The sequence below is a fragment of the Opisthorchis viverrini genome, assembly GCF_000715545.1.
Source record: "Opisthorchis viverrini unplaced genomic scaffold opera_v5_302, whole genome shotgun sequence".
Classification (NCBI taxonomy): domain Eukaryota; kingdom Metazoa; phylum Platyhelminthes; class Trematoda; order Opisthorchiida; family Opisthorchiidae; genus Opisthorchis; species Opisthorchis viverrini.
This window is the reverse complement of record NW_008751962.1, coordinates 239099-254210: the sequence shown is the minus strand read 5'-3', so window position 1 is coordinate 254210 and position 15112 is coordinate 239099. Positions and strand designations below refer to the sequence as shown.

The 15112-nt window shown below is 45.7% G+C and overlaps 2 protein-coding genes across 2 annotated transcripts in view; one reads left to right on the top strand and one right to left on the bottom strand.

Annotated features, from left to right (window-relative positions):
- Positions 1–9468: 9468 nt before the first annotated feature.
- Positions 9469–15112, bottom strand: part of T265_09778 (hypothetical protein) — a gene marked incomplete at both ends in the record, with an annotated part of 6685 nt that continues 1041 nt past the window's right edge. The window contains 5 exons of the mRNA XM_009175952.1: positions 9469–9777; positions 11030–11205; positions 12804–13014; positions 13228–13336; positions 14734–15055. Coding sequence (XP_009174216.1) covers positions 9547–9777; positions 11030–11205; positions 12804–13014; positions 13228–13336; positions 14734–15055 — 1049 coding nt within the window. The remainder of the gene's footprint in view (positions 9778–11029; positions 11206–12803; positions 13015–13227; positions 13337–14733; positions 15056–15112) is intronic.
- The window catches only part of T265_09779 (hypothetical protein), a gene marked incomplete at both ends in the record, with an annotated part of 5702 nt that continues 2236 nt past the window's right edge, over positions 11647–15112 (top strand). The window contains 2 exons of the mRNA XM_009175953.1: positions 11647–11702; positions 12170–12396. Of these exons, the coding sequence (XP_009174217.1) occupies positions 11647–11702; positions 12170–12396 (283 nt within the window). The remainder of the gene's footprint in view (positions 11703–12169; positions 12397–15112) is intronic.

The following is a 15112-nucleotide window of genomic DNA, read 5'->3' as shown; positions in this document are numbered from 1 at the left end:
AGCCTTGCAGATTCGTGCATTCATCTCATCTGTCACACTACAGTCAGAACTAATATAACTTCCAAGATACGTAAAACGCTCCACAACTTCCAGTACCTCTCCCTGGATTGTAAGTGGCGTGTTCAGTGACTGCACGTCCACAAGCATGACCTTGCACTTTTTGGGTGCAAATTGCATACCAAAGGACGGGATGACTTTCGTCCCGCTGTAACACCCGTCCGTTGCCTAGCTGCCACGCCACCCAAAGGAAGCACGAGGACTGGGATACCGCCAGATTGCCCAAGCCTAGACAGGGGAAGTCGAGAGACAGAGGTCGGGTTCGAACCACGGGCCTTCCGGTCAGTAAATTCGCGCTCTAACCACTGAGCTATCTCGCACGCAATGGGTTCGCGCTCGTGGAATATGGTGTCGGAGATGCTTAGTAGTGAGATGTGTGGCTTACGGCTCGCTGCCAGGTCGGCTGTCGCTTGATTCTTCTGTTTTTTTTTCAGAAGAGTAGTTGGGCATTGTCACATTTGCTACAGCACACCGCCAGCTGCTGCAACAGAAGGGTTTGTAGCTAGCGGAGAGCAGTGATTTTGTAATGAAGGACAACGGTAACGCTTTTCGTCGCAGTTTTTAGGTCTGGGAATGCCTTTCACACATCAGTAAACTCTGAAATGTTTGAGGCGCACATTGAGGGGATTACTCAAGAGCTGCATCTAATGGGGAGGCAAGACGGCCATGGAAGTTAACGAAGCCGTCAAAATGACGGAGCTGCTTAAAGAAAGACGGTTTGGGCTAGTCGAGCATAGCCTGGATTTTATCAAGCAGAGGCACAACGCCGGCCACGGACAGCCTGTTTCCAGGACGCCAATTTTCTGAGCCCAAAAGCGCGATTATTTGGGCTGGTCATCGCCTATGTCTGTTGTAAGCGGTCTAAGTTGGACGTAATGACACCTTATCGAGCCGCTGGTTGTCGGTATATCATCAGGCTAGGCAAGCCCTTCCAGACTGCAATCAAACATCGACGAAATGTGGCCGTTGAATGTCTAGACAGCTTTAATGGGGCCAAATGGCATTCTGAAGATTTCGGTAAAATGGGCCAAATGGTACAAATGCTTAAGTTTCGATATGTTTCAGTTGTCGGGGTCTGGTTGTGGACGATGTTAGAACTTAGTGATTGTTCATCTATTTTGACAAGTTTATCTGTCTAGTTAGTTGCGTATACCCTTGAAAAAACGAATATTAAAATCCCAAAACCTCATCTTTCGTTTAGTTCAGGCGTTTGTGATGATGACATGCATCACCTTGTCAGTGAAGCGTGGTGTCCACGATATTGTTGTGCAATGGCTGCTGCTGTACGGTTTCGGTGTGTGTGTCGAACACTGGAAGAGGGTTCCAGAATTCCTGAGCACTGCACGTGTATTGTGAGAACACTAGGGTGAAGTGTGGCTAGTCGGCTTGCGTACCTGAAACTTTTCAAGACCAAACTGATTACATTGACCCCAACATGTAATTTACGAGCTGCGCGATAGACAACGATGCCAGACTCTTTTCACTAAAGCTTGCTTTACCACAGAATGTATATGAGCACGATCTGGAGACATGATAGCCTCTAGCCAATCATCTGTCCATGAGCTCATCATTAATTCTTAGCGGAGGATTTACTCAATAAGTTTTCTGCTCAGCTGACCATATCTAAATATCTTGCCTCCGTACACTAATAGCAATGAAATGCGTTTGCGACCAGAACCCTAATACGCGCGCACATTGATCCTGGTCGAGAAATTGACCTATGCTGGTTAAATCCCATCATCCTTTACTTAGCTAACCAAAACTGAGCACCTTTTTTAGTATTTTGTTGATCATTGCTTAACAGGATGCAGCAGTGACCGTGCAAGCCTAGTAGTCAAATTTCACCTTTTGTTATGCGAAGCCGTAAGAAAAACTTTTTTGTGAAGGCCTCGCTACGATGCGCTTCTTCAGATAAAACCCTAATATTGATCCTCTAATTTTAGATTGTATATGCAACCTACGCAACTTTCTTTCTATCTGTATTGGCTTTGAGAAGAAAATTTAAAAAGAAGGCGGCGTTGGACCTGGACAAAGAACATGCGAACTGAACTTTCTCCGCTGGTCTTTCATATTCATGACCTTTCCAGCTGTTAGCGCTTCGATTAATACACTACATGTAGATATCATTGTCTTCATTCCTTACCATTTGTTCGAGCTAGGTCACATTTATTTCGAACAATTTATCCGCTTTTACAGACTACAGGCAGTCGCCAAAAACAATCAACGTTGTAACAATGCTACTGCAGTCCAGGTAACTTCGCAACTTCATACCACCGGCTATTGCGGCGCATCAAATACTTTTGATGGTTTGGTCAAAATCAAGTGGACATAAGGCGAGCCATGCTACTTGGAACTAACTACTGGGAAAGTGAGAAACAAGTCGACTCTCGCCGAGGGATTAAGGCGTCGGTGGGAAGTGAGGTCAGGCCACAAAACAAAGGATGACCTGAGCCTAATAGACCATAAAGACTTCATATCACGACGCTAGAGGAAGGAAAGCGTGGGCATTGTTCCCCCCCCCCCCCCCCAGGATAAAAGCAATGTTTACCAGCTGCGGAGAAAACAGGTGTGCGGACCTAAATGCAAGCCATACTCCTCAATAAGCAGTCTACCAACGCGTAATACTCCGTTGGAGGAAAATTTACACCACAGTACACCATCTGAAGACAAGAACATCACTTAAGACAACCAGTGTCCTACGAGGTGGTTCAAGTGGTAAGAGCGCGAATTTACTGACCCGAAGGTCCGTGATTCGAACCCGACCTCTGCCTCTCGAATTCCCGTTTAGGCTTGGGTAACCCGGCAGTATTCCAGCCCTCGTGCTTCTTTCGGGTGGCGTGGCAGCTAGGCCCCGGACGGGTGTTACAGCTAAACGATCATCATTTATATTATTAGTGTCCTACGAAGAGCCGTCGTAAATGGAACGCCATTTAGTCCCTATCCCACACAGTCACAACTGTTTATCTCACCTAAGAGTGATTCAATTGACTTCAACGGCCTGGCCACGCCGACCTGTTTGGATTAACTGCTCGGTTGTCTGAGCGGACTACCACGCCCCACTTCATTGAATAGGAGTTCATTCACTAACAGGCCCTGTCATGTGCACGGTGTTCATCGGCCAGCTGGACTTGTGGGACCTAAAGATGACACTTTGTCGTGGTGCTTGGACTCGTATGCCGCAGTAATTTTGCGGGCCATATTGGCTTAAACTTGTTTTCCAAGGTTGGACCATTCCAGAAAGGCCAACGGGGAGCGGCCCGACTGAGAACAGAGGATCCCCGTACTGCCAGTAATCGTATTACGAGGTGGCCTGGAGGTAAAATCACAATGCCCTCTGCGACAGAAGTATGAATGCAGTAGGGCATTTCCCCCAGGCGATCAGTATGTCCATGTTTATGGGTGAAGTAATGCTTCTTTCTCCCGAGGAAGGACGGGTTAGAAAACGGCGCCCAAAACCGCACATTCCGATTGCCCAACGGTTGACGGTGACCGCCGGCGCATTATTCAATGCGGTCAAAATACTTTAAAAACCAAAGTCCGGTGCTACTCAAAAAGCACCTGCTGTGCGCCGCTGCACCAGGATTGAGACAGTAATGCCTTACTTGCAGCATCGTCTGGCCACACCGACCCCCTACAGCCAAGGGGGTCAGACTATCTAGCCATTGGCTCCGGTAAGGGTCCACCAAGGAAATCCTAACAACCACTGGATCGCCGTTGACCTATGAGTCAGAGGCCAGGATAGAGTCGGCGAAACAAAACCCGACATTTCCCACTGCCTTGTGCATCAGACTTTTGAATCAAAGGCTCAAGATGGGGTTCCAGCCCCCTTCGGCTTAGACGACCGGGAAGCACCACTCGCCGCTGCAATGCGACCAACCCATCTACCAATCGCGTAGCCACAGTTACTTGTCCAAACTATCACCCAAAACGTAAAAATAACCACGTACTGAAAAAATCAAATCTGATCTAAGTTGCATTCCTCAATGTCCGTATTGTATGTCTAATTTGGCAACAATCCTCATCCTGCCGAGACCTTGCTTCCTCTCTATGTCGATGTGTGTTGTGTCTCCGAAACACGGATAATCAAAGGCTCAAGATGGGGTTCCAGCCCCCTTCGGCTTAGACGACCGGGAAGCACCACTCGCCGCTGCAATGCGACCAACCCATCTACCAATCGCGTAGCCACAGTTACTTGTCCAAACTATCACCCAAAAGGTAAAAATAACCACGTACCAACCTGAAAAAATCTGATCTAAGTTGCATTCCTCAATGTCCGTATTGTATGTCTAATTTGGCAACAATCCTCTTCCTGCCGAGACCTTGCTTCCTCTCTATGTCGATGTGTGTTGTGTCTCCGAAACACGGATACGAGACCCCACTTCTGCACCTCGAGGCGCTTAGGACGAGCTCAAATGTACTCTCCGGGCATCCGGTGATCCTGACGGAACGTCGAACCGCACCCATCCCGCCCCTTATGTAATATGATTGTACCGAAGACATTTATCGCAACAATTGCGTTCGTGATTCAAACGACTTGATCAGATATGAATGCAAAATATCCGTAGCAGGAGGTAACGACCAATTTCGAACCCCCCGACGGAACCGGGCATCAATGAAGGGCACTTAGCACTCACAACCCGCAAGGGGATGCGTACAACACATTCACCGAGTAAAACCGCTCATCGCATAGAAGGAGAAACAAATATAAGTTTGTTTACCTATCGTGAGCAGTGAATGTCGCAAATTAAGAGGACTGGGGCGGGATACTGAGGAAGATCAAAATCACCCTATCATGAGTCAGAAAACCACACTAAATTCGGTCCTGGCGAATCCCGGTGGACAGTCCGACCCATCAGATGTCAGAGACAGATTGACTGAACGAATCAAGGCTGCACAGCGGAAAACATACTTGTTCGAATCGATAAAACTGGTGAAATAGCTTACTTTGGACTAGTCAGTCCAAGATTAATTAAAAATGTCCGATAGATGATGAACCAAGTGTCGATTTCACCACTGATATTTATCAAGATAACGTACAGGTAGTAGGTGGTCAACAATGAAAATCACAATGGCAAAAGAGACGCTGACAATGATGGTGATAGCAATACAGCGGGAAGTATATTTCCAAACTGGTTTGTGTGTCGTTCATACTGCAGAGTAGTCTGTAACAAGTAACTTTTGAGCCGAGGTACCAGCTGGCATAGCCAAAAGGTTGAACGCATGAATGCAACATAGTGAGTCCATTTGTGGCGGTAGCTCGTGAGAGGCGCGCTGTTCCGTCCGAGTCATAATGGGTTGTCAAGACTGGGGCTGCAGAATACGCAGTTCAATCTGAATGTTATCAGTTTAAGAATAAATAGGACGATGATTCAGCGCAACATGAAAATAAGAGGACCGACGTGAATGCAATGTAATTCATGTGACAGTTTGGCTGTTCAGGGTCGATGGTGGTTAATGAAGGGCGATTTATGTGGTTCGCTAAGCTGTGAACATAACGTCTACCTGGTCACAGTATAGCGCACACTGTGGACCCCCTCCTAATGGATGGAGCGCACATAAAATGGATGGTTTAATGTTATTTCTACATCTGAGTCCTTCAAAATTTCACATCACAAACGAGAGATCAGCTGGGTTTCCAGGTGAGTCTCTCGAAAAACCAAATTAATTTACCAAATTAGTTTGCAAATGAGTGAGTGTCTATTGGCTAATTTGGTGCAATTTTTTTGTTTCAAGTAGAACATAAGGTTGACGGAAACCCGGTAACTGCGCCTACCTGATGAGCCCCAAAAAGGGTAAAACCGGTCGTGGGCTGTCGACGGATTTTCAGCAACCTTATGAGTAGTACATTACAAAGATTTCACCACTATCTTGTAGGAGATTGTGCGTTACTGTTTCCATCAATGCTGATAAGATAGTACACGAGTAGTTCGAATGAGTCCTGTGTATAACAGCTCACATTTACGGAAGATAAGTACGTGCTACCTGTCATCAGTGGTTACGATTACTTGCAAGGGCGGATAAGGTTAGATGTGTCAAGGCTTGGCGGAATTATGATGCGTCAAATAAACCAAAGCTAAACTCTCATTTTGTCTTGGCTGATTGAACTGGCGACACTGAAGCACGCTGCACAGTATATGTAAAGATATCAGCGTAAAAGGATACAACTCTGAGGCCGCGCTCGGATGGGTCGATCATGAGTAGTCCACTGGGCAGGAATACTTTCTGGTTGAGATCTTCCACAGTCAGTGTAACCTTTTTCAGGATCTGGAGGAACAAAAAATTGGGTAAAAGTGAGTGACGAAGGAGCAGTCTTGTGAAAAAATAACATCTAGGACTGAGCTGGATTTTCTAACTGATCACACCAACGTCTAACGTAAAATGCACTTAAAATTGCCGTTTTATTGCTATAGGAAAATTCCGCATTGATACTGGGGGACAGTGATGCGGTATTCAGAGCTAGGATATCGCTTCATATGAAGAAAAGTAAAGGGGCTGGAAATATGGGGACTGGGCGCAAAGAAATACCATAATAATAAAGATAGTATTGACCGATTATTCTCCGGATGTGCAAGTTAAGCAAATCACTAGCCTATACTGCGTAAGCTAGGAATAAAGTGTTTGACCCATCTACCGGAAGTCACGGGCTCGAATCACTGCGAAGACTGAAGCAGCATTGCCTAAAATTGGTGTCCCTGTTGGGGCTGCACACTGATTCTGGAATTTCGAGGGTGCGCAGACAGCTTCACGTGAGAAATTATCCACTCAAACTGTCAGTCGTCGTGCCTTAGGGTACAAAGCAGAAAACGGAAGACTGCTCAGGCGCACTTTCTCTCTCTCAAAGCGATCGACCATATAAATTGCGAGGGGAAGCGTTAAAGGCAGGAAGCCAATTAGATTTGGTGTGTCGGTTTTAACTAGATCCACCTCAGAAACGCTGTGTATTTTCCACTACAGCCGAACAGCCTTTTGCAGATGGCAGTAGTCAAGCTCATATTATTGGTCGTCCGGAGGTTTAGGACGTAAAATTCAGGCTGAGAAGCTGTCTATACTTGCACGTAGCAGTATCATCATTCGACGTATCCCATGGAGTTTGATAAAGCCACGTGATCAGGGAAAAAGTGCCTACTGATGGCTTTTCCAGCCTTTACACAACAAGCAAATGTATTCACAATACAAAAACTATCCACCTAACTAGCGTCCATCGTCCTGGATTGTCCATTCAATGCCATGCAAGCTAAACTTTGTGCATAATGAAAAGGTAAATTTCCCAAGTTGCGTTCGTTCAAACTGACGACGGCTGCCCACGGTAGCTGGGACGACCGGATTCAGGTTATGCCACTCATCACCACTCAATTGTATGAAAACTAACGCGTCAGTAACATGCGACAGAATACATGTTGGTCAGAGACCTCCAGTTTTTCGCGTGTTACAGCTTGAAGTTCCATTTTAAGTGTCCACCATTTTTGAGACGATGTGTTGTACTACGTTGTTGAACGTCCCGCAACACCAATAATTGGCGCCAAGTTTGGAAAGGTTCTGTAAGACAGTTTCCGCATTCGGGAAACGACTAGTGTTGAACCATCTGCTTAACCGCACGCTGAACTTACGGTTAGATAAAAACCACAGTTCCCATACGGGGACCAATAAACTGTGTAGCATTGGACTACACGTAAAGTACACGCGAACCCGACTGTGCATGCCTGTTTGTTCTATACAGCCCAGCCAATCCAGTTATCTCAAATTTTTTTTTAAATCTTCTTATCAGGAGGACCTTACTCTCACAATATTCCTACGTCTGCCACCAAGCCCTACTAAAGAAGGAATGCATGCATGCAGTATATTACTACTGATGATGAGATGGCTAAAGTGGTTGGAGCGCGAATTTACTAACCGGAAGGTCCGTGGTTCGAACACGACCTCTGCCTCTCGACTTGCCCTGTCTAGGTCTGGGCAACCTGACAGTATCCCAGCCCTCGTGCTTCCTTCGGGTGGCATGGTAGTTAGGCATCGAAAGGGTGCTACAGCTGAACGATTATCTTTTATTTTTAGTATCGGTATCAGTACCTCAGAAGGTCAAATCTAAAAAGGTTGGAACAAATACACCATGTATCCTCTCTCTCCCGATCAAATTTGGTGGTACACCACTGAAAGTACAAAAGCTTGACGGGATTCTCGAAAGCTCCGTCCACCAGACAGACCACCATTCACTCCAGATCGAATGAACCTCTCCATCAATCTGTTGCGGCATATGCGAATGAATTGTCCATCCAGAGTTCAAATATCCGCAACATTACCTGTCTGGTTAGTGGGTTCAAATATAAATCCTTGACGTTAAAACATCTAAATACCAACTGAAGTTTCTGTAAGGATAGTATCGCATTGCTTCAGGAGGGAAAACTGATAGTGCTTTGGAGCGTTGGTTAGGTGCCGGTATCAACCCCCATAAAAGATGATACAGTCAGCTTTGAAAAGTCATTTTGTACGGTGAGGCGTGTAATTTTTCGTGAACAGAAGCGGACCGTATACGGCTATCAAATAGGGTTGCAATGGTCATCCCTGATTGCTGCTCCGCATTCGTAGGCATATGCACTTTGGTGCTCAGTCCTGTATTCAGAGTCTCCAAACACAATTCCCAGTTTCCATTGGTCTGTACTTCTTTTGTCTATTTTCCCAGAACCGGCCCAGGCTTTGGGGGCACTGCGCGAATAAACATCATATCATGAGCACTAGCTAGCTACAAAGAATCTAAAGAACCTGCTCTGGCAGTACAAACTGCCATCCTGAAAACTACGATTAAAAGCTACTTGGAATATTTTCGCCCTTATATTTAATCGGCTCCCGAGAGCGTGAAAAATTTACCTTCGTTCCAACTAGTCGTGCCATTTGGTTTCAATAGAATAAGACTAGCAAGTAAGTATCTAAGCGTTGCACTTACCTTTTCATAGTGTGTATTGATGCAAAGGAAAGCCAGATAGGCGGTTAAACAGCCTAGGGCATTTTCGAAACAAACTGCCGGAGAGATAGCCTCAGCCTCGTCAAATAGCTTATTCAGTTGACCGATGGCTTCCGCATACCGCGTTGGGTTGATCTAAGGTACGAGCAAAGAGACACCACATGATCACATCAGGTTTCAGTGGAACAGTGATTTCAGTGGTGAATACAAGTGGTGATGCTTACCCGACCTCGGAGCTGAAAAGGCATTGGAGAGGTTTGAAATCGAACGGCCGTCCCTTCGGAAAAATCACGTTGGATAAAGATGCGGTCACACACAGGGGACCGCTGTGCCCTATCCTCCGGCTGCATGGCTTCCGGGGTAGTGACCAATCGTGAATCAACTCTGAAATAACAAGTAAAAAACAAGCCTTTAGTATCCTAGACAGTCAGTCAGACATTTAAAAGACATTTTTCTAAGCACAAGTCTTTATTCTGACAACAAATCATGATAAATGATCAAACATAGGACATATATGAAATGCCAAAATCACAAATTCAGCTGGCGCTGGATTCCACAGCTATTGCGATCCCCATCCCACCGCCGACACAAAGTGCCGCGACGCCACGGAGGACCTTTGCGTCTGGTGATTCACGTTTCAGACGCTGAAGCAAATGGACAAGGGTGACTAGAACACGGGCACCTGAACAGCCCAATGGATGACCAAGGGCGATACCACCTCCCTGAAGATTAAATTTTTCTGGTGGAATGTTTAGTTCACGCATTACCTGTAAAACAAACAGAGATAAGGTAGCGGATGTAATGTGCACATGTGTACCGTAGATTACAAGCGACACGTCTACCAATTTGGTGAAAACCAGAACACAGGGCCATCGTAAAGTCAGATGGGTATAAGCCTCATTGGAGAGGAATGTACTCTCAGACAGATATTGCAATGGAAACCCATTTGGAAGGGATTAAAGCTGAATTTGTGGCCACAATATGACCGTCAGTATCACCCTAATCGTCGACAATATGGCATTAGTGCTCAATGCTGATGCTTCACCGCCATACAACCATTTGTTTGAACAAAAGCGGGCAGAGAAGGGATTTAGTGCCAGCTTACTACAGTCATTCTGAGGTGCCTACAACTTCACACACTCATTCAGACAACCTGGATAGAAATTGACAACAAGAATGCCACTGATATCGACTAGCAGCCGTATCTCCAACCAGGCGCAGTGGAGATCACGCGGTCCCCATCCTGGAAGACGAGTCGCACCGACTGCGCTTAAACGTTTAGAAATCCCTTTCATACCCATCTGCCAGGTTTAGGGTTGGAAACCTCTGCTTCCGCCAATCTGAACTGGGCGCGAAAAACAGCACTCTCTTCGGCAAACGGTGGTTCGGCATACGCAACACATGGCGTAACCAACGCAGATTCTGGTGCTGGATACATTCTTCAATGGAAGCCCCCGATTTACAACCGAAAACTCGCTTTCTACTTGCCTCGTTACGGATTCGCCGGCACCAGTCCACCCGAGCCACGGTTCTGAGTCAACAGTTATCGAACACCTGAAAACGTCTCATTTCGGTTGCTCCAGCAGGCCAAGTCTCACAGCTATACAATAACACAGCTCGCAATGTAGCCTGATGCACACGTCCTTAAGCATGACCGTTGCTGCGTAGCAAAGGCTACTGGAAACCGCACGTGACAGTACGACATCATGTATGAACCGAGGATAGCAGAGCGTTTCTCAAGAGGCAGCTGAAATTCAGCTGTCTCGGAGCAGTTATGAGCTTCTCCAGGCATTCATTCGGTAACCTGAAAGATATTTCAACGATAGCAGGATAATCCGGAGTTTGCATTACCTCACTCTACAAGACTACTAGGTGTAGTTGCCTAGAAAACCTCGTTACCAACAACAACACTGCCACGAAGGATGAAGTAGTGTGAAGGAAAACAGGCAATATGCGGGAGTGAGAATAGAATCGCAGGTCGTTTTCCGGTAAATAAAAAGAGTCAACGCAATAACTTACAGCAATGCACTGCACCGCGAAAGCTTCGTTCACCTCAAACACGTCTACCATATCAATCGTCCAACCGATACGATCGAGAAGGCCCCGAATCGCATAAAGCGGTCCCAAAGCCATTAGTTGCGGTTCCAAACCAACCTGATGCCAACCGACGATTCGAGCCATCGGGTGCTGTATGCCTTGAACAACAAAAGTCAAGGAAATAAGAGCAAGTTGAGTTACTGTTGACAAGAGACTCAGTTGGACCTCTCTTCGACTGATTGTGCTGCACAAAGGTCGTCTCACATTTCATTTGGAATGATATACAAGACGTCGAAGTGTGTTTCAGTCCCTCATTAGATGGACGAAAATTCTGGACAGTCTGTCACACCAACTTAGTTTACAACGGAGGGCTTACTGCAGCCCAAGAAGGGCGAAACCGGTAGCGGGTTGTACAGAGTTTTTCCTTGAATTTAAGAAAATAATTGAAACATACATACATATCATTTCAAAGAAAACACGAGGCGGGCTTTGTACAGCACAGCACTCAAATGAATGACAGTGTGAACGAAAGATTCAGGTGAAGTTCAGCTGCTGGGAACGTAATTCGCAAATGAGTGTTCAAGTACGAAATAAGGCTGATGGAAATTCGGAGACGAGGCCCACCTGATGAATCCAAAGAAGGACAAAATCAGAAGTGTGCTGTTCAGAGTTTTCATCGACCTTATGAGTAGTACTGGAAAAACATCATACATAAAAAGTCATTAGGATATACGAGCGACCGTGACCCAAAGTCAAAACGCAACGAAGATGAATAATAAGATCAATACGGTGTGTATTGAGTAATAGACGAATGTAGGCGTCAAAGCAGCTGTTTTTCATACATGATTGAGGTACATCAACCATGCACCAAGTACCGATGTGCAGTGACTTCGGTTTTCATAGCTTTTTTTCCATGATAAGGGGTACGAGTGAGGATAGAGTCGTTCCCCTATCTAACAAGATCCCTTGTAACGTGTTCATCCCCAATACAACTGTGTGGTTCTGCGTGGCTATCGCAGCTTCAAGCTATCGTTTCCTCCATATCACGACCGAACTTGATGGGCTTTTTGGAATCGTAAGAGAGAGGAAGAGAGAGTAGAGTAGCTATGATGATAATGATAGTCGTCCACTGCCATGCCACCTTCTTTTAACATTTCGCCCACCATACTTTCGACGTTGTAAACAACAACTACAACTACACTTATGTGGTATGATAGATATCCTTTCGGTGTATAGCTGCTATGTCACCCGAAGGAAGTACGAGGACTGGGATACTGCCAGGTTGTCCAAGCCTAGACAAAGGAAGTCGAGAGGCAAAGGTCAGGTTCGAAACACGGACCATCCGGTCAGTAAATTCGCACTCTAACCACTGAGCCATTACACCAACTGTTACCCAATTTCTCTGTGAACTAGCATCTGGTCTTACATTCAATTCATAGCGCAGCCGTCAGGAAGATACTTTCCAGAATGAGTTTACTGACAAAGATGACCGATGGCTTAACACAAGCCTTATAGAAAACATGGAAGTAGAGTTCGTCTAATCGGATGCTTACGATCCCGATAAGGTCAAACGACTTGAAAAAATGATCATCTTGTGGAGAATAATCGTTTAACACGGTGATAGCCGTGCATAACCAGACAGTAGTAGTGGAGGGGTTAGAGGGAGGTCGCTGACACTCCTTCAAAAGCTAAGCATTGAATTGGCGCCCGTTTGCAAACGGAAGTTAACAAAAGTAAGACAAAGAAATTGCCTTACCATGAGTCAGTAGCTGGTCGCCGCGACACAGAAGTAGGAATGCCGCACCATCGTTTATTCCGCTCACATTCCCAGCGGTTACTGTACCTGGACGATCCGATTTGACAAACGCCGGTTTTAAACGGCTGAGTGATTCCATAGAGATGTCCGGACGAGGATGTTCATCCGTAGTGACTTTGATTACTTCGTCGCCTCCACTTTTGGCAGGCACCTACGGAACATATAGACAACAAGGGAAGTCAGGGANAGGGAAAGTCAGGGAAAACTGAGCATGGAAAGAATGGCACCCAATAGAAGAAAGGATGGATCAAGAAGGTTACACATTCACGGTCGAGACAAGCAGTTAGATACCAATAAACAAAAAAAGCAACAGGGGAAACTTGAAAAATGAGTAAGAGGGGAGACAGTACACAAAGTGAATTACTTCGATGGGTGTCAGTTCGGTATCAAAGTACCCACTGGCTTTCGCCGCCGCATACTTCTTCTGGGAGTTGAAGGCAAATTCGTCCTGCTGTTGTCGATCAATATTATATCTGGAATGTGAGATAAATTGAAGATGACTAAGCTCATGTAAAAAACAGTCACGAAAGAGGTTCAGAATTGTTCACGGTCTGTATGTGATACACAGGTCCTTTGACACCAAGTGAAGTGCTTTTTTAATGCCACAAGTGGGGCGAACTGGCAAACGCAATTCCGGTTCAGACTACGTGTAAATTATGATCCTATGGGCACACTAATTGGTGCTTGACATGCTTCGATTGATTAAACCAATTTAGGTTACTGTGAGCTCTAAGGCCGTGACACCTGACGCTACCTTTCGGAGGATGCAAATGCAGTTGACCGCGCAATGTGATTGATTGGACGAATGGATTCTACAGACATCTTTTCCAGGAACGTTGTCCTTGGGTAAGAAAGACTATGTTGCCGAGCATTACCGAATTGCATGCAACCTTAAAAGACAGTTTAACACGACTTAGCGGACAATACACCCATGCGATGTTCGATGTACACACAAGCCCACAATTGTGGAACTACGACACCAACATTCTCGGTGGTTAGTGTAAGAAACAGTGGATTGGGGCACGTGATTGACCGCTGAGATATGCTCTAAAGATTGTGCCTAAAGAGTATACAAAGTTGGAGTTGATCAAGACATTCGGCTAGAAATCAAGTCAGATCCCGTTCGAAAATACAGAGCAAATAAATTTGCGCCACAATGGATGGACAGCCCACGCGGATTTCCGCAAATAGTTTGATTTATACAACTGGTATTTTTGAAAGACTTAGCGGAAAGTTCCTTTTCCAAATAATTATCTTAGAAAAATCGACCATTACAACACAGGGGTGCGCAATCATCTACGGAGTTTGGAAAACAGTTCGGAACAGGCCTAGCGGAGAACCAAGGCCTCAGCAGTTTGAAAAAATTAACTTCTACCTACTTTTTTGTCAAAAGTAGTGCAAAATAATCAACAGAGAGGTTGGACAGCCGCGGGGTCTACCTCGACAGATGATCATCTACTCCTTCTACATAATAATCAGCCCGGGGTATGTCTCAGAATTCTGTTACAAAGGGAGATTACCAAAAGCAGTGGAGAAATTTAGAGTGTTCGAAATGAAGATAGTATACTGTGAAAGCCATCCAAGGTACATTCATCGTAAACGATTGGTTGATCAGACAAGTTAGGGTTGGGAAATGACCGAAATTCATATCAGGAGTAACGACAACTTCTGATATAAAGAAGCGGATCATGAACGAAATAAAGAAGCAAAAAACCTAATTAGAAACCAACAGGAGTAAGGGCGTGTAAACAAAAACATGTAGACTTGACGGAAGCCGAGGCTATGAACAATAGAGACGGGTGATGATGAAAACAGACAGATACACAACCGCGGTTGTGAAAACCATAGCAGCAGAAACAGATGAACGAACCTTTCAGCAATAACCTCAGCAGTCTCTCCCATCAATATGCCACAAAATGCGTCCGTCAGGCCATCCTGGATTACCGTGTTGATAGGTTTCACAGTGTCCAGATGCGGAAGACTGCATGCAGTCTGTTCGTCACGGTGACGCAGACAAACATTGGATGGAATGCAATAGGGAGACTGACTCATCGACTCCTGGCCCCCAGCAATAATCCAGCCACCGGAGGAAGATTTGGCCACTTTCAATTGTTCATAGGCCAAACAAACTGTCCGAAGTCCAGAACCACAGAGCATGTTAACTCCCCAAGCCGGGACAGAATACGGAATGCCTGTATGGGGGGGGGGGAAAGAGAAAAAGAGGACTGGAGTGGTAGGGAGTTCAGTGT